The 25,742-nt window shown below is 46.0% G+C and overlaps 1 protein-coding gene across 1 annotated transcript in view; it reads right to left on the reverse strand.

The window, feature by feature from the left end:
• Nucleotides 1-3,629, reverse strand: part of LOC140427384 (spondin-2-like) — a 97,031-nt gene extending 93,402 nt beyond the window's left edge. Inside the window, exon 1 of the mRNA XM_072512927.1 lies at nt 3,482-3,629. Within this exon, the coding sequence (XP_072369028.1) occupies nt 3,482-3,629 (148 nt within the window). The remainder of the gene's footprint in view (nt 1-3,481) is intronic.
• Nucleotides 3,630-25,742: the final 22,113 nt, after the last annotated feature.

Raw genomic sequence — 25,742 nt, forward strand, 5'->3', positions numbered from 1 at the left:
AGAGAGCGATCTGAACTTGGCCCCTCAATTTATAGGGCCCAGGGGCTTCCCACCTCTTGGGGCGGCTCTTGACCCTGAGTCCCAAGTGATTGGACTTGCTCCCAATCACTGGGTTCGATATGCTCCAATAATGGGGCGATTCCTCGATCGGGGAGTGGTCATTCACCTGTCTTTGTTTCGGCCACTGCAGGCGCCGAGAGGTCTGGCCCGGCATTCAATTGCTAATATGTTGCAATTGGTCCCGGGGATAGCCTATTAAACTGCAGATGTCTGTGTTGATGTGCTGCTAATAGTCGCAGGTATCGATATGGGCCTACGTCCCCAGAGCCGAATACGCTATTCTGTCTGCAGCTGTCCGTTTGTGTCCTGTTGGCTGCTTTTCCCATCAGCCTTTTCGGTTAGCCATTTTATATCGGGTTTTGGCCAAATTAATAGGGAATTAATTAATAGTCTCTGGGTCACTGTCCATGTGGAGTTTGCACATTCTCCCCGTGTTTACGTGGGTTTCGCCCCCACAACCCAAAGATGTGCAGGGTAGGTGGATTGGCCACGCTAAATTGCCCCTTAATTGGAAAAAATGAATTGGGCAAATCGTCTATGTAAATTGTGAACAACTGCGGGCCCAACACTGATCCTTGAGGGACCCCACTAGTTATAGGTTACCAACCAGAGAAACACCCATTTATCCCCACTCTCTGCTTTCTGTTAGTTAACCAATCCTCTACCCATGCTACCACTTTACCCTCAATGCCATGCATCTTTAGTTTATGCAGCAACCTTTTGTGTGGCACCTTGTCAAAAGCTTTCTGGAAATCCAGATATACCAAATCCATTGGCTCCCCGTTATCTACTGCAATGGTAACGTCCTCAAAGAATTCTACCAAATTAGTAAGACACGACCTACCCTTTGTGAACCCATGCTGCGTCTGCCCAATGGGACAATTTCCCTCCAGGTGCCCCGCTATTTCCTCCTTAATGATAGATTCCAGCATTTTCCCTACAACCGAAGTTAAGCTTACCGGCCTATAATTACCCGCTTTCTGCCGACCTCCTTTTTTAAACAGTGGTGTCACGTTTGCTACTTTCCAATCCTCTGGGACCACCCCAGAGTCTAGTGAATTTTGATAAATTATCACTAGTGCGTTTACAATTTCCCTAGCCACCTCTTTTAACACTCTGGGATGCATCCCATCAGGGCCAGGAGACTTGTCTACCTTTAGCCCCATTAACTTGCCCAATACTGCCAATATTATTGGGAGAAAATGTGAAAAGGGAGGAGAATAAACTTTAAACTTTAAAAACAAGAACCCCCGCCCCCCTCCCCTTTACAATGTGCTGTTTGGTTTGGCCTCAGGAAACCCCCTGGTAAAATGTGCTGTTTGATCTGGCCCGATGATGACTCAACTTGATGGACTTGGCTGGCTACTTTAAATCAGCTACTTGAAATTTCCGGGTCAAAACTAACAGCCTGTGCTGATTGATTCTGGTGTTCTGGAATGTTCTGCCAAACTCAGACAGGCTCTATTTTGGAGATTAGAGCTCACTATTTGATTACGAGGCTTGCAGAGCCACAATTCTGGGGCGAAATTCTCCGGAAACGGCGCGATGTCCGCCGACTGGCGCCCAAAACGGCGCAAATCAGACGGGCATCGCGCCGCCCCAAAGGTGCGGAATGCTCCGCATCTTTGGGGGCCGAGCCCCAACATTGAGGGGCTAGGCCGGCGGCGGACGAATTTCCGCCCTGCCAGCTGGCGGGGCACCAAAGGCCTTTTCCGCCAGCTGGCAGGGCAGAAATTCGTCCGGTTCCGCCCACCAGGGAGCCGTATATAAGGTGACGCCCTGTAGGCGGCACTCAGTAAGCACACGTCTCTGTAGCTGGCTCGTTCTCTGCTTATTAAAGCCTTCATTTACCATTCCACACTCTCGTGTCGTTATTGAGGGTACTACAGTAACAAAGACCCATCCCTCTTTCTTCCATATTTTAATCCTTATCATTTTACCCCCCACACTTCCTCTTATGTGCGACTGTCTTATGTGTGTTTGGATAGAGGGTGGGACGGTCAAGGGCGGGGAGGAGAGTAGCTGGACGTTATTCTAGGTTTTTGTATTGCATGTTTTAACTCATTTCTTGTTATAAATAAGCAGTTATTGTGTTTTACTTACATACCTGTTGTCTGTAAGTCACTGCAGCAGTCGAGGGCCCAAGATCTCAGAAACTTTGTAAGAATTATTGGTTAATTCTCTTCTGTTGAGACTCCCAAGCCTGTGGGGCTGGAATTGGCCACGTACTAGCCCAAGGTCTTATAACAGGAATCCTTCAAAAAAGCAGCCCCAGGTGTAGCTGAAATCTTGGACTGAACAAAGTAGCCAGAATGGCAGGTTCTTGTTCCATAGCCCAGACAAGGGAAGTAATGGGATTGATTTTGTTGAATTTGAATGGTGCGCGACAGAGGTCAGAAAAATGATGAAATTTCAAACTTACCCGCGTTTTTGGAACAGTTTGAGACTCCAGCACCCTCTGGCATGATAATTTTATGAAGAAATCGCACACTGTGAATGAAGGGTAAACAATGGGGGAGCACGGGTGAGAGAGCACAGAGGAAATTCACAAGAGAGTGTGCTGCTTGGAGGGAATATGCGAGCGAGAGCAGATTGAGGGGCCCATGGGAGTGCAGGAGAGGATGAGCAGAGGAGGCCTGCAATAGGATCCACCATTGGACAATTTCTCCTGCGTAGCCCCAGATTCGATTCCCGGCTTGGATCACTGTCTGTGTGGAGTCTGCACGTTCTCCCAGTTTCTGCGTGGGTTCCCTCTGGGTGCTCCGGTTTCCTCCCAAAAGTCCCGAAAGACGTGCTGTTAGGTGATTTGGACATTCTGAATTCTCCCTCTGTGTACCCGAACAGGCACCAGAGTGTGGCAACTAGGGAATTTTCACAGTAACTTCATTGCAGTGTTAATGTAGGCCTACTTGGGACAATAAAGATTATTTTTATATTATAGATAGTGAGTTCCAGATCCCCACAACCCTCTGGGTGAAAAAGCTTTTCCTCATCTCCCCTTCGATCCTTCTACCGATCACTGTAGATCTATGCTCCTTGGTCACTGACCTCTCTGCTAAAGTAAATAGGCCCTTCCCATCCACACTATCCAGGCCCCTCGCAATTTTGTACATCTCAATCAAATCTACCCTCAGCTGCCTCTATTCCATGGAGAACAGCCCCAGCCTATCCAATCTTTCCTCATGGCTGCAGTTTTACAGTCCTGGCAGCATCCTTGTAAATCTCCTCTGCATCCTCGCTAATATAATTACATCCTTTCTGTAATGAGGTCACCAGAACTGCACACAGTACTCAAGTTGTGGCCTAACTAATGATCTATACAGTTCCAACATAACCTCCCTGCTCTTATATTCTATACCTCGGCTAATAAAGGAAAAAAATCCATATGCCATCTTAACTACCTTTTGACCTGTCCTGCTACCTTCAGTGATCTGTGGACATCCAAAGTCCTTCACTTCCTCTATAACTTTGAGTACACCTTTCAGTATTCTCCCATTAATTGTGTATTCCTTTGCCTTGTTTGAACTCTCCAAGTGCACCACCTCACACTTCCCTGAGTTGAATTCCATGTTGCCACTTTTCTGCCCACCTGATCAGTCCATTGATATCTTCATGCAGTCTACATCTACCCTCTTCAACATTCAACCAATTTTTGTGTCATCTGCCAACCTTTTGATCATGCCCCCTGCATTTATCTCCCATGTGTTAATATATACCATAAAAGGCTTGGAATCTAATACTGAGCACTGGAAAAGGCATTCCAGTCACAAAAATACTCATCAACGATTATCCTTTGTTTCCTGCCACTGAGTCAATATTGTACCCAACTTGTTTCATTCCCCTGGATCCCATGGGCTTAATTTATTTAGTCTGCCATGTGGGACCTTGTCAAAAGCCTTGCTAAAACCCATGTAGACCACATTAACTGCACTACCCTCTGATGCGACCATCAATTCATACGAGACGATTAGTAGAAGTGAACTGTGGTTTTAATAAGCTAGATCTGTGCCTGCCACTACTCTGTACTGAGTGCTGCCTACCGGCTGCAGGTTTATATACCACCCTCGAGGGGGCGGAGCCACAGGCGGAGCCCACAGGGGCATCAACATAATACAGTACAATACAGTGGTGAATTGCAGTAGCAAGACGTTCACCACACCCTTATTATTCCTCCTTGTTACTTCCTCAAAAAATTCACTCAAGTTAGTCAGACATGTGGATTGCAAAACGTTGGTTTGCAGGTGCAGCAGGTAATTAAGAAGGCAAATGGAATTTTGTCCTTCATTTCTTGAAGGATGGAGTTTAAAAACAGGGAGGTTATGTTGCAGCTGTATAGGGTGTGGGTGAGGCAACACTGGAGTACTGGGTACAGTTTTGGTCTCCTTACTTGAGAAAGGATGTACTGGCACTGGAGGGTGTTCAGGGGAGATTCAGTAGGCTGATTACGGAGTTGAGAGGATTGGCTTATGAGAAGAGACTGAGTAGACTGGCATTATACTCATTGGAATTTAGAAGAATGAGGGGGGATCATATAGAAACATAAAAAATTATGAAGGGAATAGATAGGATAGAAGCAGGGAGGTTGTTTCCACTGGCGGGTGAAACTAGGACTAGGGGGCAGAGCCTCAAAATAAGGGGGAGCAGATTTAGGACTGAGTTGAGGAGGAACTTCCTCACCTACAGGGTTGTGAATCTGTGAAATACCCTTCCAGTGAAGCAGTTAAAGAAAAGATAGATAGATTTTTGAACAGTAAATGAATTAAGGGTTATGGTGTTCGGGCCGGAAAGTGGAGCTGAGTCCACAAAAAGATCAGCCATGATCTTAGTGAATGGCGGAGCAGGCTCGAGTGGCCAGGTGGCCCACTCCTGTTACTAGTTCTTATGTTCTTATGTTCCCTTAACAAATATATTCTCCCCGTCCTTGATTAATCCGTGCCTTTCTAAGTGACATTTTATCCTGTCTCTTAGAATTGATTCCAATAATTTGTCCATGACTGAGGTTAGACTGATAAACCTGTAATTATTTGGTCTATCTCTCAGTCCCTTTTCCAACAAAGGTTATTTTAAGCAAACATTAGCAGTCCTCCAATCCTCCAGCACCACACTTGTATCCTGTGAGGATTGGAAAATGATGGGTCAGACTTTCCACATTTCCTCCCTGGCTTCTTTTAATAGCCTGGGATAAAGCTATCCAGCCTGAGTGAGTTTTCCACTTTTAAGGATGTTAACCCCACTAATGCTTCCTCTCTCCCTATGTTTATCATATCCAATGCTCCTCATCTTTAATTACAATATCTGCATCATCTCCCTCTTTTGGAAAAACAGACGCAAAGTGTTCATTCAGAACCATAGCTACATCTTATGCTTCTACAGATAGGTTCCCTTTTTGGATTTTTATGGGTCTAATGTGGGAACAGCGATATTCTTTTAGTCAGAATGATGTGGGGCTTTGAGGGAAACTTAGAAGTGATGATGTTCCCATATGTTTACTATCCTTGCCCTTCTAGATGGTAGGGGTCACGGGTAGGGAGAATACTGTTCAAAGAGCTTTGGTGACAATCAGGCGGGCTGCTATGTCTGGATTGTGTCACATTTCTTCAGTGTTGTAGGAGTTCCACTCATCCGGGTACCTGAATTGTGGCCAGAATTCCACATGCATATCACCGTGTGTAAAAATAATTTTTCAGGGGGCACCGAGGACCCGGTTCAATCCCAGCCCCGGGTCACAGTCCGTGTGGAGATTGCACATTCCCCATGTGCCTGTGTGGGTCTCACCCCCACAACCCAATGTTGTACGAGATAGGCAGACTGGCCATGCTAAATTGCCCCTTAATTGGAAATGAAAAAAGTAATTTTTCAAACATACCTTTTGTGATTACCTTAAATTCGTCCCCTTTTGTTACCACTTGCTAAACAATGGAAATAATTGTGCAAAGTATTAAAGTTTTTCAAAGTGACCAGTTGATAACCTTTCATCTTTCAGCCCTTGTCAGTTAACTTGCTCAGCTCTGGGAAATTGCTGAACTTCTGATTTTCAAGTCTCCTTTCGAAACTGTAAGTCCACATCCCTGTCTTGGTCCTAACATCAGGCATTACCTTACTCGCATTCTCACCTCTCTGCCTTTCTCTCCTTCTTCAAGATGCTGCTTAAAACCTACCTCTTGCTCACCTGTCTTTCTGTGGCTCAGTGCAAATTTTGGTCTAATTATGCTCCTGTAAAGTTCCTTGGATCAGTGATGAGCAACCTAGGCTAGTTAGTGGGCCTCAGGAGAGACCCTCCTTCATCACAGTGGGCTGCAAGATTGAAATCAAGCATGTTCACAACTATCACCCATGAATAAGATTGAACACTTTAAATACAGGCCAAATATTTTAGAATGAGATATCGAAATGCTTAATTTCATATATTATTAGAACTATCAACTTCAAATGGTACATACATTTTACACTTTGATTGGACCCCAAGGGGGTGCACGGCTCTCAGTCAAAGCTGTGTACAATCAGCACTGACCTTACTTCACATGACCTTTCTTTCCGTGTTTGTCACTTTAGTCATATGGCAGGAAGAAAACTACACAGATGGAAACTAGCAGATTCTGGCAACTCTGTACTTTGGCCACAATCAAAAACAAATGTCTTGTGGGTCGCACTCTGAGCACTGATGGGTCCCGCAGGTTGCCCACCACTGCTTTAGATGTTTTCCTATGTTAAAGGCACTTCATAAATGCAAGTTGTTTCTTTGGAAGTCATGAGCTGAGCTAGAAGAGCTCCGGGCGGACCGCACGGCATCATCAGGCAAAGCGAAGGGTGGAGGGGTTTGCCTCCTCATCAACTCCTCCTGGTGCTTGGATGTGGCGACTCTGGCGACCTACTGCTCCCAGACCTGGAATACCTGACCGTGAAGTGCCGCACATATTATCTTCCACGTGAGTTCACTTCAGCCATTATCACAGCGGTCTACATCCCACCCCAGGTAGTAGTGAGGAAGGCGCTGGACGAACTATACACAGTAATAAACAACTACAAAACAGAACACCCGGAGGCCTTGTTCATCGTGGCCGGAGACTTCAACAAGGCCAACCTCAAGAGTGTACTGCCAAAATTCCACCAGCACATCTCCTGTCCCACCAGAGGCAACAACACTCTTGACCACTGCTACTCAAAAATCAAGGGCGCCTACCGTTCCATCCCCCGACCGCACCTTGGGAAATCAGACCATAAGACGGTGCTCCTTCTCCCGGCATACAAGCAGAAACTCAAGCGGGAGAATCCAGCTAAGAAGGTTGTGCAGTGCTGGTCCGAGGAGACAGAAGAGCTCTTATGTGACTGCTTAGAGACAGTGGACTAATCCATATTTAAGAACTCAGCGACCAACTTAGTATGCCACCACCGTCACAGACTTCATCAGCAAATGTGTGGACGACTGTGTGGCAAAGAAAGCAGTACGTGCGTTCCCCAACCGGAAACCATGGCTCAATCGCAAGATTGACTTCCTACTGAAGTACAGATCTGAGGCGTTCAAGTCAGACGACCCTGACCTATACAAGAAATCCAGGTACGACCTCCGCAAAGCCATCAGGAATGCCAAGAGAGAATATCAAACCAAGCTAGAGTCACAGACAGACTCTCGGCGGTTGTGGCAAGGTCTAAACAACATAACGGGCTACAAAGCGAAGCCGAACAGTATCTCTGGCAGCAGCGCACCCCTCCCTGATGAACTCAATGCATTCTATGCTCAGTTCGAGCAGGTAACCAACAATCCGCTGGCGAGTGCCCCAGCAGCCCATAATTCACCCATACCCACCATCACAGCTTCCGAAGTCAGATTGGCCTTCCTGAAAGTGAACCCTCGGAAGGCGACGGGCCCAGCCGGGATCCCTGGTCGTGCACTAAGAGCCTGCGCGAACCAGCTGACAGAGGTATTCACGGACATCTTTAACCTGTCCCTACTCCACTCCGAGGTCCCCACCTGCTTCAAGAAGACCACCATCATACCGGTACCAAAGAAGAACCAGGCAACGTGCCTCAATGACTGCCGTCAGGTGGCCCTGACTTCAGTCATAATGAAGTGCTTCAAGAGGTTGATCATGAAGCGCATCACCTCCATACTCCCAGAACGCCTTGATCCACTGCAATTCGCATACCGCTGCAACCGGTCCACATCAGACACCATTTCCCTGGCCCTACATTCATCCCTAGAGCATCTCGAAAACAAGGACTCCTACATTAGACTCCTATTTATTGACTACAGCTCTGCCTTCAACACCATAATCCCAGCCAAGTTCATATCAAAGCTCCAAAACCTAGGACTTGGCCCCCCACTCTGCAACTGGATCCTCGGTTTTCTGACCAACAGACTACAATCAGTAAGAATGAACAACAACACCTCCTCCACAATAGTCCTCAACACCGGCGCCCCGCAAGGCTGCGTACTTAGCCCCCTACTCTACTCCCTGTACACATACGACTGTGTGGCAAAACTTGGTTCCAACTCCATCTACAAGTTTGCTGACGATACGACCATAGTGGGCCGGATCTCGAATAACGATGAGTCCGAATACAGGAGGGAGAACCTAGTGGAGTGGTGTAGTGACAACAATCTCTCCCTCAATGCCAGCAAAACTAAAGGGCTGGTAATTGACTTCAGGAAGCAAAGTACTGTACACACCCCTGTCAGCATCAACGGGGCCGAGGTGGAGATGGTTAGCAGTTTCAAATTCCTAGGGGTGCACATCTCCAAAAATCTGTCCTGGTCCACCCACGTCGACGCTACCACCAAGAAAGCACAACAGCGCCTATACTTCCTCAAGAAACTAAGGAAATTTGGCATGTCCATATTGACTCTTACCAACTTTTACAGATGCACCATAGAAAGCATCCTATCAGGCTGCATCACAGCCTGGTATGGCAACTGCTCAGCCCAGGTCCGCAAGAAACTTCAGAGAGTCGTGAACACCGCCCAGTCCATCACACAAACCTGCCTCCCATCCATTGACTCCATCTACGCCTCCCGCTGCCTGGAGAAAGCGGGCAGTATAATCAAAGATCCCTCCCACCCAGCTTACTCACTCTTCCAACTTCTTCCATCGGGCAGGAGATACAGAAGTCTGAGAACACGCACGAACAGACTCAAAAACAGTTTCTTCCCCACTATCACCAGACTCCTAAATGACCCTCTTATGGACTGATTTCATTAACACTACACCCTGTATGCTTCAGCCGATGCCGGTGCTTTATGTAGTTACATTGTATATGTTGTGTTGCCCTATTATGTATTTTCTATTATTCCCTTTTCTTCTCATGTACTTAATGATCTGTTGAGCTGCGTGCAGAAAAATACTTTTCACTGTAGCTCGGTACACGTGACAATAAACAAATCCAATCCAATCCAAGAAGAGCTCAGCGGCAAATTCACAACTGCGGTATTTTAAAAGAGAAGTTTGCAGACCACTAAGGTACAAAACGAACAAGAGCGTTATTGGTAAGGTGCTGTCACACAGGCTGCTAGTGTAGACTGACTACTAGCCCGTCCAAACTGCCGATGATGTATTCAGTATGCCACATGATAGAACTCTTAAAGTAACCTTGTTCCAACTATGTTCCAACGAGGAACAAACATGAATACGCAACACTTTCCTCTGATGCTTCTGTTGGCTCTGCCTGTGGCTCCGCCCCTCAGGGCAGGTATATAATTGGCAGACCTGTGGCCAGCTCTCAGTGCAGGTGCAACAGCAGGCTGGCATACTTCTTAGCTTATTAAAACCACTGTTCTCTTCTAAAACTCGACTCGTGTGAATTGATGGTCCATCAAGGCCTTTGGGTAGGGAGTGGCTCCCGTTAATTTTATGTGGTGACAATTAGTTTCTCGCCACGTTCGGCGAGATTCTGATTTCGCTTACTGGAGAGGCCAGTTGCATCACAAGCAGTTTGGCACCTGTCGCAACGAGTCTACTGAATCGTGCCCTCTGACATGTCCCCTTGAAACCCTCAAATATAACACTCAAAACCTACACCAGAGAAATGGTTCCCTTAAGGGGCTGTCTCGGGGTAAATGTGCAGCTAAATGGACAGACAGTGGACTTGTGCCTGCAAGTTGTTAAAGGTAACTATCCAGCCATAATGTGGAGAACCTGGATGGAGAGAATTAAACAACCTGGTGGAGGTGAATCTCATGTCTGAGTCTGAAGCAGGCCCAGCAAAAGTCTAAAGGAACAGAAAGTAGCTGCTGCTGAAAAAGTTCTAAAAGCAGCTGTGGCCAAGGCGCAGGCTAGCGGTGCTAACACCAAGACGACAAAGGCCTCAGTATACTGTAACAAATGTGGTTCAGGACCAAGAAACAAAGGATGAAAAGCTTACGGAAGATGCTTATGAATGTTTTGACAAAAATGAAGGTCAAAAGTATGCTGAAAAATTTGGCAAGGACAACCGGAACGCTCCCTTCTGTGCTCCCTTTGTAAATTCCAAATCACCGAGGAACAAGAAATTGAGGTGCGTCTCGAAATGCTTGACCATAAGGAAACTCTCAAGTTCATTGGGAAGAACATTCAGTTTGGAAAAAGTACTGCTGACTTCCTTCATGCATCAATGGTCAACATGAATAAAAAGATTGCTGATCAGAAACAGCGGCAACAACAGGAGCAAAAGGAGCCAGCACTTAAACTCATGAAGGATGTTTGGATGGGAATTGCTCCAGATGACCAAATGAACAGAGTTGGAGTTGCTCAGAGTGCAGTCTGCAACACCGATATTCCTTTCCTATTTCACTCTGGACAGCAGCATCAGTCCAATGAACAGGCCAACGGCAGGAAGAATTACCAGACCCTGACTTTGCTTCAACCAACCCCAAAGGCACAATTTGATATGTTCTTAAAGGCCGAGAACCCTATTGGAAATCCTCAGGAGCAACAACTTCAACTGGAGAGGTTAGAATTTCATTCCAGAAACAAGGCCTAAAACATGAGGGTGAATGCAGCGAGGATGGAACCTCGAGGGGAGAGACTGTGCTACCGTGCCGCCCTTAACCTTCTTTAGGTCTAAGCTGCCTAAAGACCGTTAACAGTCTTTTTTCGATAGCTTTACTTCTTAACCCACACACAAATCTGTCCCTAATGGTGTAATTCGAGACATCTCCAAATATGCAGTATTCAGCTAATTTCTTCAAAATAACTCCAAACTGTGTGATTGATTCACCATCTGGTTGGTTACGTTTATGGAACCTGAACCTCTCAGCAATAACCAAAGGTTTAGGTGAGAGGTGGCCCTGCAACATCTCCAGAATATCATCACTGGGTTTTCAAGCCTGTTTTTTTTGGTTGCACCAGACTTTGCAGAAGATTGAAAGTCTAACGCGGCCAATCCACTTACCCTGCAAATATTTGAGTTGTGGAGGCGAAACCCACGCAAACACGGGGAGAATGTGCAAACTCCACACGGGCAGTGACCCAGAGCCGGGATCGAACCTGGGACCGCGGCGTCGTGAGGCAGCCGTGCTAACCATTGCATCACCGTGCTGCCCAGGAAAGTCAAAATGTTGTTTGCTTGTATTCAAAGTATTCAAATTTTTCAGTCTATGAGATCCAGCACTTGATGCTTTCATCATTCGGGTCTTTGGTGCTAAATGTTCCACCATTTATACTACGGGAAGGCTTGCGTAAGCACAAATGTGCTACTAAACATTTAGCATAACCTTGTTTTTTTTAAATAAACATTTTATTGAGGTATGTTTGGTATTATAGCAACAACAAAATATACTGTACATGAAACTATAAATATAGTGCAAAAGCCATCTCCCTCCCTTACAGGTCCCACCTTTATTAACCCCCTACTCTAAGCTAAACTAAACCCCCCCTCTTCTGCCGACGATTAATTTTCCGCAAAGAAGTATACGAACGGTTGCCACCTCCGGGCGAACCCTAACAGTGACCCTCTCAAGGCGAACTTGATTTTCTCCAAACAGAGAAAGCTAGCCATGTTCTATAGCCAGGTCTCTGACTTTGGGGGCTTTGAGTCCCTCCATGCTAATAGTTTCTGTCTCCGGGCTACCAGGGAAGCAAAGGCCAGGACGTCTGCCTCTTTCTCCTCCTGGATTCCCGGGTCTTCTCACACCCCGAAAATCGCCACCTCTGAACTCGGTGCCACCCTTGTTTTTAACACCGTGGCATGACATCTGCAAACCCCTGCCAAAATCCCCTAAGCTTCGGACAGGCCCAGAACATGTGGACATGGTTCACTGGTCCTCCAGCACATTTTGCACACCTGTCTTCCACCCCAAAGAATCTGCTCATCCGGGCCACTGTCATGTGGGCAGCACGGTAGCATTGTGGATAGCACAATTGCTTCACAGCTCCAGGGTCCCAGGTTCGATTCCGGCTTGGGTCACTGTCTGTGCGGAGTCTGCACATCCTCCCCGTGTGTGCGTGGGTTTCCTCCGGGTGCTCCGGTTTCCTCCCACAGTCCAAAGGTTAGGTGGATTGGCCATGCTAAATTGCCCTTTGTGTCCAAAATTGCCCTTAGTGTTGGGTGGGGTTACTGGGTTATGGGGATAGGGTGGAGGTGTTGACCTTGGGTGGGGTGCTCTTTCCAAGAGCCGGTGCAGACTCGATGGGTTGAATGGCCTCCTTCTGCACTGTAAATTCTATGATCTATGTGAGCCCGATGAACTACCTTGAATTGTATTAGGTTGAGCCTGGCACGCGTTGACTCTACTCAATGCATCCGCCCATAGACCATCCTCTATCTCTCCTCCCCGCTCCTCCTCCCACTTGCGCTTCAGCTCCTCGGTCTGCGTCTCCTCTGACCCCATAAGTTCCTTATAAATGTCCGAGACGCTCCCTTCTCCTACCCACCCTCTGGAAACTACCCTGTCCTGAATCCCCCTTAGCGGTAGGAGCGGGAAGGTTGACACCTGTTTACGTAGGAAGTCCCGCACCTGCAGATACCTGAATTTGTTTCCCCTCGCCAACCCAAACTTCTCCTCCAGCGCCCTCATACTCGGAAAGGTCCCCTCTATGAACATATCCCCATCCTCTCAATCCCTGCTCTCCGCCATATCCGGAACCCCCCATCCATACTTCCCGAGGGAAACCATTGATTATTACAGATCGAGGACCAGACCGATGTTCCTTCTACTCCCACATGTCTCCTCCATTGCCCCCAGACTCTCAGGGCCGCCACCACCACGGGGCTGGTGGACTATCGTGCTGGCGGGAACGGCAGAGGCGCAGTTACCAATGCCCCCAGACTGGTGCCCTTGCATGAAGCCGCCTCCATACGCTCCCATGCCGACCCCTCCCCCACCCCCCACTTCCTGATCATGGCTATATTCACCGCCCAGTAATAGTTGCTAAAATTTGGCAGCACCAGCCCGCCCTCTCCCCGACTCCGCTCAAGCATCACCTTCCTTACTCGCGGGGTCTTGACCGCCCAAACGAAGCCAGAGATCACTTTGTTGACCCGTTTAAAAAAGGACCGCGGAATAAAGGTGGGGAGACATTGAAACACGAACAGGAATCTCGGGAGGGCCGTCATCTTCACTGTCTGCACCCTCCCAGCCAGTGACAATGGAAGCGCGTCCCATCTCCGAAAATTGTCCTTCATTTGGTCCACTAGCTGGGCCAGATTTAATTTATGCAGCCGGTCCCATTTCCGCGCCACTTGAATGCCTAGGTACCTAAATCTTCCCCCCAACTAATCTAAACGGCAGCTCCCCCAATCGCCTCTCCTGTCCCTTCGCCTGGACCCCAAACATCTCACTTTTCCCCATATTTAGCTTATGCCCCGAAAATCGGCCAAATTCGCCGAGAATCCTCATGATTTCTTCCATCCCCACTATTGGCTCCGATACATACAGAAGCAGGTCGTCTGCATAGCGCGAGACTCTGTGTTCCCCCCCACCCCCCCCCCCCACCCCCCCCAACCCCCCACCGGACCGGCCCCTTGAGGCTCTCAGAGCAATTGCCAACGGCTCGATAGCCAGCGCGAACAACAGTGGGGACAGGGGGCATCACTGTCTCGTTCCCCGGTGCAGTCTAAAATAGTCCGATGTTGTTCTATTCATCCGTACACTTGCCATAGGAGCCTGATACAGCAATGTGACCCAGTCAATAAAGCCCCGCCCAAATCCGAACCGTCCCAATACCTCCCACAGATAATCCCATTCTACCCAATCAAAAGCCTCTTCTGCATCCATTGCGATCACTACCTCCACCTCCCTACCTTCCAGGGGCATCAAGATCATGTTTATCAACCTTCTTACATTGGCCACCAACTGCCTACCCTTAACAAACCTCGTCTGGTCCTCACCAATAACGTCCGGAACACAATCCGCAATCCTGGAGGACAAAATTTTGGCCAGCAATTTAGCATCCACATTCAACAGGAATATCGGCCTGTTGGACCCACACAGCTCCGGGTTCTTGACCCGCTCCAGAATCATTGAAATTGTAGCCTGTGACATCGTCGCGGGCAGCACCCCTCTTTCCCTTGCCTCATTGAACATCCTCAATAACATTGGCCCCAATATCCCAGAGAACCTTTTCTAAAACTCCACTGGGTACCCGTCCGGCCCCGGGGCTTTACCCAACTGCATGGCCTTCAGACCCTCCACTATCTCTTCCAACCCGATTGGGGCCCCACGCCCTTCTACCAGCTCCCCGTCCACCTTTGGGAAATTCAGCCCCTCCAAGAGGTGCCTCATTCCCTCCGGCCCCGTAGGGGGTTCCGACCTATACAGCCCTTACTGTGGAAATCCCTAAACGCCTCATTCACCCCTGCTGAATCTCCAACCAGTTTCCCATCTCCGTCATTTACTTTCCCTATGTCCCTGGCTGCCTCCCTCCTTCTAAGCTGCTGTGCAAGCATTCTGCTGGCCTTCTCTCCATGCTCATAAATCTCCCACCTCGCCTTGCTCAGCTGCTCCACCGCCCTCCCTGTGGTTAACAAGCCAAACTCTGCCTGTAGCCTCTGCCGTTCCCTAAAAGCCGTGCCTCTGGGGTCTCTGCATACCTCCTATCGATCTGTAGAATCTCCTTTACCAGTCGGTCCGTCTCTGCCCTGTCCACCTTCTCCCTATGGGCCCGTATCGAGATCAGCTCCCCTCTGACCACCGTCTTCAGTGCTTCCCACACCACCGCTGCTGAAATTTCCCCCGTGGCGTTGACCTGCAGGTAGTTCTGAATACATTTCCCCAGCCGCTCGCACACCCCTTGGTCAGCCAAAAATCCCCCATCTAACCTCCAGTGCGGGCGCTGGTTACTGTCTTTACTAACCTGCAGGTCAACCCAATGCGGAGCATGTTCTGAGATTGTGATCGCCGAGTACCCCATGTCCACCACCCCAGCCAGCAAGGCCCTGCTCAAAATAAAGAAATCAATCCGGGAATACACTTTATGCACATGTGAGTAGAAGGAGAACTCCTTCACCCTCGGTTGCCAAATCTCCATGGATCCACCCGCCCATCTGCTCCATGAACCCTTTTAGTTCCTTTGCCATTGCTGGCACCCTGTCCATTTTCGAGCTTGACCGGTCCAAGCCAGGGTCAATAACTGTGTTGAAGTCCCCTCCCATGACCAACCTGTGCGAATCCAGATCCGGTATCTTCCCCAGCATCCTCTTTATAAACTCCACATCATCCCAATTTGGAGCATACACATTTACTAATACCATCTGCACCCCCTCCAGTTTCCCATTGACCATAATGTACCGACCTCCCACATCTGAAACTATTCTACCCGCCTCAAACACCACCCGCTTATTGATCAGGATCGCGACCCCTCTAGTCTTTGAATCCAGTCCCGAGTGAAAGACCTGACTGACCGAGCCTTTCCTCAATCTAATCTGGTCAGTTACTCTAAGGTGCGTCTCCTGCAATATTACCACGTCCGCCTTCAGTCCCCTAAGATGCGCGAACACGCGTGCCCTCTTGACCGGCCCATTTAACCCTCGAACATTCCAGGTGCTCATTGCCCCCACCCTTCGCCGATCAGCCATCCCCTTTATTGGGCCCGCCTCCAGCCCATGCTCTGCGCTTCCACCGGCCCGCCCCTAGGCAGCCTCCGCCCCCAACCTCCTCTCTGTCCCTTAGCCCAAGCCCCTCCCTCGTCAGCAGAACATTTACACCCCTGCCCCCCTAGTAACAACACTCTGTAATCCAACCCCTTTACTAAACCGAACACATGCACACACCCCCACTGCGCTTCCGTGAGCTAGCCCAACCAGCTAGTTTGATGGCCCTCATCCCTGGCGCCGGATTGTCTCCCACCTATTGTTCCCCCCCCCCCCCCCCCCCCCCCCCCCGGCTCATACAAACATGCTCCAACATCAAACAATCCCCACACAATTGCCCAACAGAAAAACACCAAGATCTAAACAAGCACACCTCCATGCCCCAACAGTGCAAATGAAAACCTTAACTCACCCAGCTCTACCGCTGGTCCCAAATCAATGCAAAAGGCATTACAAACAGCTTCCACAAAAGAAAAAACGAGAAACTTTTTTTTTAAAGAACAGAAAAACAAAAAAAAAGCATGAACGTTGCAGCAAAGTTCAAAAGTTCTCAGTCCACCACCAGTCCTTTCCTTTTCGCAAAGTCCAGCGCGTCCTCAGGCGACTCAAAATAAAAGTGCTGTTCCTCGTGCGTGATCCAGAGACGGGCCGGATACAACAGTCCGAACTTCACCTTTTGCTTTAAAAGATTCGACCTAATCTGGTTGAAGCCTGCTCTTCTCCTGTCCACCTCCACACTCAGGTCACCACCAAGGGCCGGGAGAATGCCCCATCCCCCGGCAGCTTCTCAAACATGTCTACGATGTATGCCCCAGCGTCCGCTCCTTCGGACCCCTCCGGGAGCCCAACGATTCTTAGGTTCTGCCGGCGGGACCTATTCTCTAGGTCCTCCACCTTCTCCAGGAGCTTCTTCTGCTGGTCTCTCAGCATCCCCACCTCCAGCTCCATCTCCACCGCAGTTTGACGTTCCTCCTGCTCAGCCTGCACCTTCTCTACCTTCTGGATCGCCTGATCTTGGGCGTCCAATCTAAGCTCCAGCCGCTCAATTGACTCTTTTATCGGGTCCAAGCAGTCCCGTTTCTGTTTAGCAAAGCCTTCCTGAATAACTTGCATCAGCTGCTCCGTTGACCGCTGGGTCGACAAACCAGAGATCCGGGCCTCTGCCATGCAGTCAGCTGCTGCAGCTTCAGCCCAAGCCTTCTCTGTCTTTATGTTTCTGCCTTTATGAGCCCTTCTAGTCCGCCTCTCCATGCACCGATGTGGGAATTCAGTACACAATTGCCTCTGTCATCAGTTTTACAATTCGAGTCCGGTAGAAAATCGAGGATAAAAGTCCAAAAGTCCGACCCGAGCGGGAGCCACCAAATGTGCGACTTACTCCTTCATAGCCACCACCGAAAGTCCAACCTTGTTTTTTTTTCAGACAAGATAATCCTGAGCTCCAGAATGTTCCTTTTCCCTGCTCTCAATTTATTTGTTACTTTACTTGCTACTCACAGTAGAGGAAACACTTGAGCTCCAGAATGTTCTGAGCAGAGCATATGGCAGCTTCTTTTTTTGATGCTGCTTCTTCCGAAATCTGTTTAAACTTGGGTTTCTTCGATAATTTGTGCTATTATGCGACATCCCTCCATTGCCAGCTTTGGTGTAGCAATGTTTTTATTGTCTTAAACCTTTTTGGCCGGCTGCAGCATGGATCGATGATTCCTTTCTTATTCACCAGATTTCTGTAGCTTTTTTTCGAGTTGTTTGCAGTGTGGGTTCAACCATCTTGTCACCAGTTTTTACTTTGTGGTATTTTAAAAGACAATAAAGGAACAAAACAAACAAGAGCTTTATTGGGAAGGTGTTGTCACACAGGCTGCTAGTGTAGACCCATTGTTAGACCGCTCAAACTGCCGATGATGCCATCAGTATATCACGTGATCGAACTCTTGAAGTGACCTTGTTCCAACTAGGACGAACATGAGTACACAATGATGACAATTGTCTTGACTGGCTATTATGAAATATATTTCATGCAAAGCCAAAGCATAGAGACTCCCTCATGCAGTTGTTAAATGTTTTTTTTTGTCACAAATACATTCATTTGGGTTCTTTGAAAGAAAGCCAGCAGGATAAACATGGTGTATTGACAGGGTGGATGTGGAGAAGATGTTTCCTCTTGTCAGAGAATCTAGAACTAGGGGTCACTATTTAAAAATAAGGGGTTGCTCATTTAAGATGGAAATTAGGAGAATTTTTTTCTCTGGAACTCTCTTCCTCAAAAGGCAGTGGAAGCAGAATCTTTGAATATTTTTAAGGTAGAGCTCGATAGATTATTGATTAACAAGGAGGTGAAAGGTTATTGGGGGTAGGTAGGAATGGGGAGGTGAGGTTACAATCAGATCAGCCATGATCTTATTCAATGGTGGAGCAGACTCGAGGGGCCTAGTGGCCTATTCCTGCTCCTGTGTGCTTGTACTTGTATGTCCATAGAAGCCAGGATTATAGCCCGTGGATCCCACACATGGGTCCCAGTATAAACCATTCAGCAGGTTTAAAATGCTCCAAATCCACTGTGAAAGGAACAATAATTGTCATAATAAAGCTTCAACATGAGCAGCTGGGAATAACAATAGCCTTTTCCAAGTTTCTTGTCATGACATTGCTGACCTCCCTGTTGTGAAATGCTCAAAAATGTTTAATGAGAATTTTTGTTTACAGAAACAGAACAAGGTCATAAAACCACCACCAGATGGCAATAATTTGGCAATGTACTAAAACCAGCCTAGATTCTTTGCAATAACTTTTAAAAAGGCACCTGGACATTGCATCATACATCAGGAATCAGCCGTTGGAACATGGAGCAGGATTGGAGAGGATGTTTCCACCAGTAGGGAAAACTGGAACCAGAGGGCACAACCTCAGACTGAAGGGATGATCCTTTAAAACAGAGATGAGGAGGAATTTCTTCAGCCAGAGGGTGGTGAATCTGTGGAACTCATTGCCACTGAAGGCTGTGGAGGCCAAATCACTCAGTGTTATTGATTAATAAGGGGATCAGGGTTATGGGGAGAAAGCAGGAGAATGGGGATGAGAAAAATATCAGCCATGATTGAATGGTGTAGCAGACTCGATGGGCCGAGTGGTCTAATTCTGTTCCTATATCTTATGGTCTTATGGTTTTCTAGGATTGAGACATTTGGCCCCTCGAGCCTGCCTCACCATTCAATTAGATCATGGCTGATCTACTTCAACTCCATTTCCCTGTTTTTAATAATTAGAACTCTTATCAATCTCTGTCCTGATCATGTTCAATGGCTGCGATTCCACAGCCCTCTGGGATAGAGAACTCCCAAAATTCGCCACCCCTCTGAGTGAATAAATTCTTCCTCATCTTAGGCCTAAATGACCTGCTGCTTATTCTGAGATTGGTTTGGAATTGGATTTGTTTGTTCTCATGTGTATATCAATACTGTGAAAAGTATTGTTCTGCGTACAATTCAGACAGATCATTCCACACGTGAAAAGGAAATACACAGGGCAAACATAAAGTACACAATGTAAATACATAGACACAAGCATCGGGTGAAGCATACAGGTGTGTAGTACTACTCAGTAGAGAAGATGTGTAAAGAGATCAGATCAGTCCATGAGAGGATCATTTAGGAGTCTGGTAATAGCGGGGAAGAAGCTGTTTTTGAGTCTGTTTGTGTGTGTTCTCAGACTTTTGTATCTCCTGCCCGATGGAAGACGTTGGAAGAGTGAATAAGTCGGGTGGGAGGGGTATTTGATTATGCTGCCCACTTTCCCCAGGCAGCGGGAGGTGTACACAGAGCCAATGGATGGAAGGCAGGTTCACGTGATGGACTGGGCTGTATTCATGATTCTCTAGTTTCTTACCATCTTGGGCCGAGCAGTTGCCATACCAGGCTGTGATGCTGCCAGAGATGCTTTCTATGGTGCATCTGTAAAAGTTGGTAAGAGTCAATGTGGACATGCCAAATTTCTTTAGTTTCCTGAGGAAGTATAGGCACTGGTGTGCTTTCTTGATTGTAGCATCAGCATGGGTGGACCAGGACAGATTGTTGGTGGTGTGTACACCGATAGCACAATGGTTAGCACTGGGACCTGTGTTCGATTCCTGGATTGGGTCACTGTCTGTGCGGAGTCTGCACGTTCTCCCTGTGTCTGTATGGGTTTCCTCCAGGTGCTCCAATTTCCTCCTCAAGTCCCGAAAAATGTGTTGTTAGGTGTGTCATGTGAGAGTACCTTTAAGAAATGGATGTTTAAGCAATGTACCTTGAAGAAATGGAGCTGATCATATTGCTGAAGTGATGTCAGAGGGTGGGGGGGAGGGAGCTGAGCTCACTTCTGCTTTTTTGAGTTTCAGTTTGAGAAGGCAGCTGGGAGTGTCTGTGTGTTTTTGCTGTGAGCTGCAGGAAGAAACACAAACCTGGTCTGTTGATGTCTGCCATCAAAAGACTATAAATATATTGAATGTAACCGAATGTGTTCTTATTTTTGAAGGTTTGAAGTCTTTTGAATGTTTAAAGGAACAGTTTGAAGGATTATTTAGTGTTGTAGTCTTTTGGGGTTATCTTTGAAGTAATGGGTGTTAAGATATTCAATGTTTGTTTTTAAAAGGTTAATTTGAGTTCATAGAATAAACATTGTTTTGTTTTAAAAACCATTTGTCCATTTCTGCTGTATCACACATGGATAGTACGCCGTGTGCTTCCCACACCACAATCTATTAAAAGTTATGGGTTGGTTGAACTCCATGAAACACTTTGGGGCTCTGTAAACCCTGACCCATAACAATTGGGGGCTCGAGGGGGATAAAAGTCTATCGATTGGACTGGCTTAACAAACTTAAAGACAGTGAGGGGTGAGCATATTGTGGTTGCTTTTCAGGTGTGGTATTTTAGTTTAAGTGGGGAGTGTGTTGTGGACGATGGCTCTTTTAGAGGCTCAGGAGTTTATGGGGGTGGACACGGTAACACGCAATACCTTACGGACAGAGACTAAAAGCAGACTGTTAGATTTGGCAAAAGCAATGCAGCTAACATTGCCTGGCAAAATGTGAAAAGATGAGGTACTTACCACGGTAGCTGAGCATTTAATTTTGCCTGAGATACATTCTGACTCATTAGAAATGGCGAAGCTCCAGTTGCAGATTAAGCAATTTGAACATGAAAAAGAATTAAAGCAGCTTGAATATGCAATGACAGAAAAAGAAAAGGTGAGAGAAGAAAGAAACAAAGATAGAGTTAGAGAGGAAAAAGAAAAGAAGAGAGAAGAAAGAAACAAAGAAAAAGAAAGAGATAGAGAGGAAAGGGAAAAAGAGAGAGAATTTGAACTTCATAAAATGGCTATGAAACATGAAAATCAGTTAAAATTGGCAGACTCAAAGGAAAACATACAGTTGGATGAGATTGGTGAGAATAGTGAGACAGAGCATCATAGTCGAAGACGTGGTGGGGATCTATTTAAATATGTCCAAGCATTGCCAAGGTTTGACGAGAAGGAGGTAGAAGCCTTTTTCATTTCATTTGAGAAGGTAGCTAAACAAATGAAATGGCCACGGTACATGTGGGTATTACTGATTCAAACAAAGCTGGTAGGTAGAGCTAGTGAAGTGTTTGCATCACTACCGGAGGAGGTATCTGGAAAGTATGAGGAGGTGAAAAAATCCATTTTAGGTGCATGTCAGCTAGTGCCTGAAGCCTACAGACAAAGGTTTAGAAATTTAAGGAAAGAATTTGGTCAAACATACATGGAGTTTGAAAGGCTCAGACAGAGTAATTTTGATAGGTGGATAAAGGCTTTGAAAATAGACCAAACGTATGAAGCTCTCAGAGAAATTATACTTTTGGAGGAGTTTACAAATTCAATTCCTGATGTAGTGAGAACTCATGTGGAAGAGCAGAGGGTTAAAACTGCAAGATTAGCAGCAGAAATGGCAGATGATTATGAATTAGTTCATAAATCAAGGCTTGGTTTCCGACATCAGTTTCAGCCGGTGAGGGATAGAAACTGGAGTCATGAGAAATTCTCAAGTGGTAACGGTAAAGGTGATCTGATGGGAGATAATAAAGAGAGTGTACCTCAGATTTAAAAAGAAATCCAGGAGGGTGGAAGAGAAATGAAAAGTTTCAAATGTTTTCACTGTAATAAACTAGGCCATGTAAAGTCACAGTGTTGGTGGTTGAAGAAAAGCACTGGGAAGGCTGATGTGGTAAAACAGGATAAGACATTGGGGTTTGTTAGAGTGGTAAAGGAAAGCCCAAGGGAAGCGAAGAAGGTGCAAACGATTGTACAGCCTGTTCAAGAAGTAATTGATAAGAAGGTGCCAGATGTCTTTAAAGAATTTACTTGTGTGGGTAAAGTTTACTCATTTGTATCAGGAGGAGCAGGTAAAGAAGTCACAATTTTAAGAGATACAGGAGCTAGTCAATCTTTAATGGTAAGAGATGAGGGATTATGTTGTTTGGGAAGAATGTTGCCAGAAAAGGTGGTAATATGTGGAATTTAGGGTGAGAGGAGTAGCGTTCCATTGTATAAGGTAAGGTTGGAAAGTCCAGTGAAGAGTGGTGAAGTGGTAGTAGGAGTAATAGAGAAACTATCTTGTTCAGGAATACAGTTTATCTTGGGTAATGATATAGCTGGATCGCAAGTGGGAGTGATGCCTACTGTGGTTGATAAGCCAGTGGAAAATCAGACAACTGAAGTGTTGAAGGACGAATATCCTGAGATTTTTCCGGATTGTGTAGGAACAAGGTTGCAAAGTCACAGGTTAAGACAAGAGGAGAAATCAAAGAGTGAAGATGAAGTTGAAGTGCAATTATCAGAAACGATTTTTGATCAGATGGTTGAAAAAGAACAAGAACAGGTGGAGGATGAGGCGGATATTTTTAGTTCAGGAAAACTGGCGGAGTTACAACAGAAAGATGTAGAAATAAAACGGATATATCAGAAAGCAAATACGGAAGAGGAATCTGAGAGTATACCAGAGTGTTATTACCGTAAAAGTGATCACTTGATGAGAAAATGGAGACCTGTACATATGCAGGCGGATTAAAAGTGGCAGTAGTTCATCAAGTAGTATTGCCGGTAGGGTATAGAAAGGAGGTGTTGCAAGTGGCACTTGAGGTACCAGTGGGAGGTCATTTGAGGATAAGGAAAACTCAAGCTAAAACCCAGAAACATTTTTATTGGCCTGGACTACATAAAGATGTAGTTAAATTTTGTCAATCATGTCACACATGTCAAGTGAGGGAAACCTCAAGCAGTGATAAAACCAGCACCCTTAATACCCATTCCAGCATTTGAGGAACCTTTTACAAGGGACCTAATTGATTGTGTAGGACCGTTTCCTAAAATAAAAAGTGGGAATCAATATCTTTTGACTATAATGGATGTGTCTACTAGGTTTCCAGAGGCCATTCCAGTACGTAATATTACAGCTAAAAAGATTGTGGAGGAGTTACTTAAATTCTTTACTAGATATGGACTACCCACAGAAATTCAATCGGATCAAGGATCAAATTTTACCTATTCCAAGAAGTTATGGACAGTTTAGGAATAAAACAATTTAAATCAACTGCATACCATCCAGAATCGCAGGGAGTATTAGAAAGGTGGCATCAGACATTAAAGACAATGTTGAGGGCTTATTGTCAAGATTATCCAAAGGATTGGGATAAAGGAATTCCATTCGTACTGTTTGCAATTAGGGATACACCTAATGAGTCAACCAAATTTAGTCCTTTTGAACTAATTTTTGGTCATGAGGTAAGAGGACCACTTAAATTGATTAAAGAAAAATTGGTGGGTGAGAAATCGGAAGTTACACTATTGGATTACATGTCAAATTTTAGGGAACGATTAAATAGAGCAGGTGAATTGGCTAGACAACATTTGAAACTTGCACAAAATGTGATGAAACGGGTAGCAGACAAGAAATCCAAGGTTCGTAGTTTTGCCAGTGGAGATAAAGTTTTAGTGTTGTTACCAGTGGTAGGTGAACCTTTAAAAGCTAGGTTTTGTGGATCGTATCAGATTGAAAGGAAATTAAGTGAGGTGAATTATGTGGTAAAAACACCAGATAGAAGGAAGACTCACCGAGTGTGTCATGTGAATATGCTTAAAAGGTACTTTGAAAGGGAAGGAGAGAAAAAGGAGGTTTTAATGATTCTAACTCAAAGTGGTGAACCAAATCCAGATGACTGTGAATTTGACATCCCTCAAATTAAATTGGAAAATGAGGATGTTCTTAAAAATTGGGATAAATTGTTGAGTTATTTTCCAGAGAAAAAACGAACTGACCTGAAAGAGTTACTGATATCACATGGGCAAATTTGTAGAGATAAATTGGGAAGTACTAAAATGGCTATACATGATGTAGATGTGGGAAATGCTGTTCCTATCAAACAACATCCATCTAGATTTAATCCTTTAAAATTGGCACAGGTTAACAAAGAGATTGAGAGTATGCTTAAAAATTGAATAATTGAAGTGGGTTGCAGCCAATGGAGCTCACCCATAGTGATGGTACCTAAACCAGAAGGTACCCAACGGTTGTGTGTGGACTATAGAAAGGTGAATGCAGTTACAAGAACGGACTCTTAACCTATCCCACGTTTGGAGGATTGCATTGAGGAAGTGGGACAATCCGCTTTTATTTCCAAATTGGATTTACTTAAAGGTTACTGGCAGGTACCTTTATCCAAAAGGGCAAAGGAGATTTCAGCTTTTGTGACTCCAGGTGGTATATACCAATTCAAAGTTATGCCATTTGGCATGAAAAGCGCCCCAGCCACATTTCAACGGTTAACTAATACAGTCATTTCAGGATTATCCAATTGTGCGGTATATAGCGACGATCTGGTAGTTTTCAGCCAGACATGGAAAGAACATTTAAAACATCTTATGGAGTTATTCGATCGACTTCAGGAGGCGGGTTTGGTGATAAACCTAGCCAAAAGTGAATTTGGAAAAGTCCAAGTCACTTTCCTTAGCCACACAATCAGACAGGGTCAATTGGTCCCATGGGATGTGAAAACGAAAGTTATTAGGGAGTTTCCAATACCCTCGACACGACGGGAAATAATTCGATTTTGTGGCATGAGTGGATTTGATCGAACATTTGTGCAAGGGTTTTGGAGCGTGATTGCTTCACTGATGGACTTGCTCAAGAAACATAACAAATTTCAATGGACAGCGGAGTGTCAACAGGCATTTGACTGCCCAAAAGCTGTGGTAACCGATGCTCCTGTATTGGAGAATTGCAAGGAACTCTGTGATCAGATTGAACTGAAGTATCTAACTTTAAAGAGAAATGCCGAGGCATAGAGGAATGGATGGATCGTGCAGGGACTTTCTTGTTCAAAGAAACTGTCAATCGAGAAGGATTTCGGTTGGGGGAAGAAGAACGAAAAAAAAAAACGGACTATATTATTATATCTGTTTGCGTGTGTTGTTTTTTTTAAACCGGTAAAATGTTTTTACTGTGTGCATTTCTTAATTGATGGTGCAAAGGTGAAAAATGAAACTATCTTGAAGTTGGTGGTTTATTTTTTTTTCTTGGGGGGAGGTGTCATGTGAGAGTACCTTTAAGAAATGGATGTTTAAGCAATGTACCTTTAAGAAATGGAGCTGATCATATTACTGAAGTAATGTCAGAGGGTGAGTGG

The sequence above is a fragment of the Scyliorhinus torazame genome, chromosome 7 (genome assembly GCF_047496885.1).
Source record: "Scyliorhinus torazame isolate Kashiwa2021f chromosome 7, sScyTor2.1, whole genome shotgun sequence".
Classification (NCBI taxonomy): domain Eukaryota; kingdom Metazoa; phylum Chordata; class Chondrichthyes; order Carcharhiniformes; family Scyliorhinidae; genus Scyliorhinus; species Scyliorhinus torazame.